Raw genomic sequence first — 6330 nt, 5'->3', positions numbered from 1 at the left:
CAATCCATAACAGTCCAGTGGAGCCTGAGTGGTGGGTACTGCCTTCTAACAAACCTCTTGTGATGTCATGGGGTGTGGCATATGCAAATAAGTTATGCAAATAAGTTATGCTAATGAGCGGCTGCACCTCTTTTTCTACGAAATGACCCCTGCTTGTGAGCCAGACTTCTACCTTGTGAGCTCCTGGCATTAAAGTTGTGAGCGAGCGATTTGCCTACTGCATAAATTAGTTTGCTCTGGAGCCCCATCGTTCCCGAGCGGAGAGAAAAATGTGTGAGCCGGAGGCTAAAAAACTGTGAGCTAGCTCACACTAACTCGGCTTAGAGGGAACACTGCTCCAGGGTCAGGTAAGCGGCCACCTCCTCCCCGCACTTGCTCTGGATGCTGTGAACCTTTCTGCTCCACAGGCCACACTCTCATCGGGTACGTCCTGTCCGTCTACACCTACAGCACCTGGAAAGGAAGGAACCTTTACATGGACAACCTGTACGTCATGCCTGAATTCAGAGGTATGGGCAGAGGGCAAACAGGCTGCGCTGGGTACAGGTTGGGCATCCCCCTCTTGAGCACAGAAATCGTTGCTCCGATGCCCTGGAAGCAGCTTCTGCCCACCAGGCCGGAATGGCGACAGAGAGCATAGAATTTATTTATTTATTTCGATTTCTATCCCGCCTTGCCTGACAAGCAGGGCCCTGATGTCCTCCGGGAGCTCGTTCCACCAGAATGGAGCTGCCACTGAGAAGGCCCTGGCCCTCGTGATGGCCAATCTGGCGTCTTCCGGGCCAGGGACAGTCGGGCGATGTTGAGTCCCCGACCTTAGTGCTCTCTGGGGAACGTGTGGGGAAAGGCGGTCCCTCAGGTAGGCAGGCCCCCAGCCATATAGGGCTTTAAAGGTCAAAACCAGCACCTTGAAGCGAATCCGGTATGCTATTGGCAGCCAGTGCAGCTCTCTCAGCGCAGGCCGGATGTGCTCTCGAATAGAGAGGCCCATCAGCAGCCTGGCTGCCACATTCTGCACTAGCCGCAGCTTCCGGATTTGGGACAAGGGCAGCCCCATGTAGAGAGCGTTGCAGTAGTCCACTCTCGAGGTGACCATAGCGTGGATCACTGTTGCCAGGTCAAGGAATCTTGTGGTTCTCTCTTCCAGGGAGGCAAATTGGGAAGGTGCTCCACCACACAGCAATAGCGGTGAGTCGGCATCGTGGCCAGGTGTGTCTTGCTGGGCGTGTTCAGAGGCTGCTGGGCCCTCCCCAGGCCAGATGTTCTGCTTTGTTCTCAGCATGGAAGAGCCAGAAAGCGGGGCGGGCTGGCAAAGGGCCCCTGTTCTGCACTGGCGGCTGCCGCTCAGAGGAGCTGCTGCTGGACCCCCGTTTCCTGGGGCTGCGGCAGACTTTTGTGAGGGCGGCCAGCACTGGCTGGGCGCGCAGAAGCCCCCAGGTTCAGTCTTCCTGTGCAGCGAAGGTTCAGATTGCTACACGGCAACAGCTGTGGTGTGGGAGATGCTTCCTGCGACTTCGTCTTCCCACGCTGCTTTGACATTGGGGGCGTGAAGGCACCCCCTTCCCTGCACTTCTGGAGCTGGTTATTGGCTCCCCTCTTGTGGAGCTTCCCTGCACACCTGAGAGTGGTGTGGCGGTGATGCCAGGGGGAAACCCTTCCCCCTCCCTTGCTGGGAAAGGAGTGTGGATGATAAAAGGGCACCTTGGTGGTCTCCTAGTGGGAGAGAGAGGCCAAATTTCCCTTTCGCTCACTGTTGACGTCGGGGTCTTTCCGCAAGGCAGTGGAGGAGAAGAGCGGGTTTTTCAGGGGTCTGCTTCCCCGAGTTTGGTATTGAGAGCCAGTTTGGTGTCGTGGTTAAGTGTGCGGACTCTAATCTGGGAGAACTGGGTTTGATTCCCCACTCCTCCACTTGCAGCTGCTGGATGACCTTGGTCAAGTCGTAGCTCTGACAAGAGCTGTCCTTGAAAAAGATCAGTTTCTGTCAAGAGCTCTCTCAGCCCCGCCTACCTCCCAGGGTGTCCTGTTGTGGGGAGGGGAAGGGAAAGGAGTTTGTGAGCCGCTCTGAGACACCTTCGGGTAGCGAAGGGCCGTGGGGTATAAATCCAGTCTCTCCTTCTTCTTCTCCTTCTGCCCACAGGCCGCTTGGCAGAAAGGGTGCTCCCAGATCCGAATGCACAGCTCCTCTGAGAAGCCGGAGAACATAAGATTCCTTGAGCGTAACGGAGGTGAAGACCGCACGGTCAAAGATGGCTGGAACCTCTTCCGGTTCCAGGAGACGCAGCTACGCAGGATGGCCGCCCAGAGCAAATTCTAGAAGCTCCTGGGGTGTGTGTGTGTGTGTGGGGGGAGACTGCTGGACAGAATGAGGCCCTGGACCTTGGAGGAGAAGCATTCTGGGGATGGAAGCCTTGAGGTCCATTCAATGCACAACCTCCCTCTCCGTCGGAATAAAGCAGAGCTCTTTCCTGAGCTGGCGTCATGTGCCTTTCATAGGGTTGCCAGCTCCTGGTTAGGATGTTCCTGGAGATCTGGGGGCGGGGCCTGAGGAAGGTGAGGTTTGGGGAGGGGAGGGAGCTCAGTGGGGCAGAATCCCACCAAGTCCACCCTCCAAAGCAGCCGTTCCCTCCAGGGGGAGGGGTCTCCGTGGCCTGGAGATTGGTGGTAACTCCTGGGGGCTGGCAACCCTTTTCCTGTATAAGCCAGGGTGGGGCCCTGCGGGTCTGGAGTCAGAGGAAAGGGGAGGCTGTGCCCTGGAGGGATGGGGGCCCCTCCGAGGGCTGAAGGTGCCCAGAGCACCTTCTCTCTTCAAAGTTAACGATTGCCCGTAGTGGGGAAAGTCCACCTCCGAGGGTGCTCCCAGCCAGGGGCTTCTGCCGGGGCAGCGAGGGCGCTTTGCACAAACTCCCAAGGCTGTTGACTGACTAATCTTTAACCCCAGTCCAACTGCAGTTTAGACTCACGGCTAAAACTCCTCACCCCACCTGGCCTGAAAGAGCCCCGGGGGCCCAAGCTGTGAGGTCAGCAACAGCCCTGAGGGTTGCCAACTTCAGGTTGGGACATTCCTGGAGCTTTGGGGGTGGGGCGGAGCCTGGGGCTGGGGAGGAGAAGGGCCTCAGCGAGTCCGCCCCCTAAGACCGCCATATTCTCCAGAGGAACTGATCCCCGCAGTCTGGAGACTGGCTGCAATTCCAGGAGAATCCCTGTAGGGGTCTTCCTACAGGAGCCATTTCCTTGGGCGTCAGCAGCTTTGTTACTGGGCCCTCCTTCTCAGGGGTCCTTTCGTAGAAAAAGAGGTGCAGGGGCTCATTAGCATAACTCATTTGCATAGGCCACACCCCCTGACATCACCGGAAGTGTGTCAGAAGGCGACACCCACCGCTCAGGCCCCACTGGACCGTTTTGGATTGCTAGCTATTGCGGGAGTGGGGGGGACGGACGTGCAGATCTGCTCTCACAGAGGAGGGAGAGCTTGAACCTGAAGGCGGGGGGGGGGGGGGCGCGCTTTACTTACCTGGCTGCTTCTTGCTCCTTGTTGCTCTGACTGAGGGCTGCTGGGAGCAGGGGGCGGGGCTTGTTGCATGTGCCCGCCCCCCCAGGCTCCTTACTGCCGGAGCTCTGCTCCTGTGCGCTCCCGCAGGAAATGACCCCTGCCGGCAACCCTAGTCAGACAGAGTCAGGCCCTGCAGGCAGACGGCCGTATCTGCTTCGAAGCCCCTGATGAGGCTAGACAGGCTCAGTCCATTCCGCTGAAGTTTTGTGAGGCCTCAGGGGGCTCTTTCCCCTCTCCTCCCGTCGTCCTGGCTGGGTTGAACTGCCCCCCAGCTGTGGGCCGTAGAAGAAGAAGGAGAGTCGGTTTTTATACCTTGCTTTTCTCCTATAGTTTTTATACCTTGCTTTTTCTCCTAGGAGCTGCGGTGGCTCAAGTGGTTAAGATGCTGAACTGCAGGCTGTGGAAGGTCGGTAGTTCAGCAGTTCGAGACCCGAGTGTGCCGCATGACAGAGTGAGCTCCCGTCTCTGGTTCCAGCTCCTGCCAACCCAGCAGTTCGAAAGCAAGAAATTGCAAGTAGATAAATAGGGACCACTTTGGTGGGAAGGTAACAGCGTTCCGTGCTCCTTGGTGTTTAGTCATGCCGGCCACATGACCACGGAAACGTCTTTGGACAGCGCTGGCTCTTCGGCTTTGAAATGGAGATGAGCACCGCAACCCTAGAGTCGGATTCGACTGGCTTTCGAGCAAGGGAACCTTTACCTTTTTCCTTTCTCCTACAATCTCCTTCCCTTCCTCTCCCCACAACAGGCACCTTGTGAGATTTGTGGGGCGGAGAGCATTCTGAGAGAACCGTGACTGGCTCGAGGCCTCCCCGCTGGCTTCATGTGGAGGAGGAGTGGGGCCCCCCCCACTCTTAACCCCGACACCACCCTGGGCAGTGACTGAACTGTGTTGCTGCTGCTGCGACATCCGTCCTCCCTGTTCCCGGTCCTCCCGGCGGGGCTTAGCAGCTGTTGGCTGTGGTTGAATTTGGGCCTCAGAGGGCCCACCCACGACGCAGCAACTGTCCTGGTGGGCTTCCCTTTTGCTGGCGCTGCGGGTTCTCAAGTGAGCACCTTGCGGCTCCGAGTAAGGCTACTGTGGCTCCCGGCTCCAGGGATACTCTAGGCTGATCCTGCATTGAGCAGGGGGGTTGGACTAGATGTCCTGTAGGGTCCCTTCCAACTCTGTGATTCTGTGATTCTAAGTCTGGGCTGGGCTGGCAATGGGACCCCTCCTGGACACAATCCACCAGCGAGCAAATGACAAAAAGAATGGCAGAAACACCTGGATCTACCGGCGGGGCAGGAAGTTCACTGGTCTGAGAAAGGTGACTCAGTCAGTCAAGCGAGAGGCGTACAAAACATGACAGAAGGATTCAGTTGAACAGCAAAGTTTCTTAATAGAACAAAAATAACCCTGCGGGGCTGGGACCGAAGACCGGGAGAAACAACACAAGCAAGCAAAAAAACACCCTCTCTAAGGCAACAGAACGATCGATGTAGGTAACATTTATCCCTTACGTACAACAATTCAATCTCACAGCAAGATTCTTAATAAAACGAAATAATGCATCGGGCTGGTAATTGAAGAACTGTTGTCTAAGGCGGCGGAACAGTCACCGTGGGAGAAGTTTATTATTCTGATCCATTATACTAGCGTTCTGCTACCTTTATGAGTTTGCCCTCCTGAACAGTTCTGGTTGCTGTTGACAAAAAAAACACACACCCCCCAACATTCTGCAAAATGACAGAGAGGGTTAGGGACACTCCTGAGAAAGCCAGTTTGGTGTAATCTGGGAGAACCGGGTTTGATTCCCCACTCCTCCACATGCAGCTGCTGGTGTGACCTTGGGCAAGCCGTAGTTCTGTCAGAGCTGTTCTCTCAAGGACAGTTCTGGAAAGAGCTCTCTCGGCCCCACCTCCCTCGCAGGGTGTCTGTTGTGGGGAGGGGAAGGGAAAGGAGGTTGTAAGCCGCTCTGAGACTCAGAGTGAATGGCGGGGTATATATCCAATCTCCTCCTCCTTGCACGCACAGAACTTCATTTGGCCTCTCTCTCTCTGTGCCTCTGCCGGTGGCCATCAGAAAGGGCTGTTCATCGGTGCAAACGGACATGTTATTAAAGAGGGATTGCACCTCTTCCCAGTCTAAGAGGGAGCCTTGTACAGACTGGTTGCTTCAAACACACACCTCTGTCACTGTGGAGAGACAAGTCCCAGTCTAAGAGGGAGCCTTGTACAGACTGGTTGCTTCAAACACACACCTCTGTCACTGTGGAGGGACAAGTCTGCCAGCCCTTTGGCCTGGCCAGAACTTTCCTGATGCCCAACACCAGCCCCCATGCCAGACACGGGCGGAGAAAGCTGTTTTGCTTTTTTTCTCCTCTCCCACCCTAGTTGCCCCACCCCAAAAGTTCTCCTCCCTTAGTGCCTAGGAGGATGTTCTTTACTTCTTCAGCATCACTTTGGGTAGCTGCCAAGAAATACCTACAAATGGGGCCGCTTCTTTTCTTCAGCACCCTGGTGCAAATCAGAAGTAAATACACACAACCAGTATGGTATAGAAGAGAAGAAGAAGAGAAGAGATTGAACATAAGAACATAAGAACATAAGAGATGCCAATGTTGGATCAGGCCAACACTCTGTATCACACAGTGGCCAGAAATACCAGTGCCATCAGGAGGTCCACCAGTGGGGCCAGGACATTAGAAGCCATCCCACTGTTGACCCCCCCAAGCACCAAGATGACAGAGCATCACTTGCCCCAGAGTCTCTATCTATACCTTGTGGCTAATAGCCAC

General features: G+C 55.6%; 1 protein-coding gene across 1 annotated transcript in view; it reads left to right on the top strand.

Moving 5' to 3' along the window:
* LOC107118074 (diamine acetyltransferase 2-like) overlaps window positions 1-2314 on the top strand; it is a 5047-nt gene extending 2733 nt beyond the window's left edge. The window contains exons 4-6 of the mRNA XM_015420314.1: window positions 408-509; window positions 1148-1188; window positions 2138-2314. Coding sequence (XP_015275800.1) covers window positions 408-509; window positions 1148-1188; window positions 2138-2314 — 320 coding nt within the window. The remainder of the gene's footprint in view (window positions 1-407; window positions 510-1147; window positions 1189-2137) is intronic.
* Window positions 2315-6330: the final 4016 nt, after the last annotated feature.

Source organism: Gekko japonicus, unplaced genomic scaffold, assembly GCF_001447785.1.
Source record: "Gekko japonicus isolate JY-2015 unplaced genomic scaffold, Gekko_japonicus_V1.1 scaffold336, whole genome shotgun sequence".
NCBI lineage: Eukaryota > Metazoa > Chordata > Lepidosauria > Squamata > Gekkonidae > Gekko > Gekko japonicus.
Note: the sequence above shows the minus strand (reverse complement) of the source record. Positions and strands in the feature narration are given on the sequence as shown.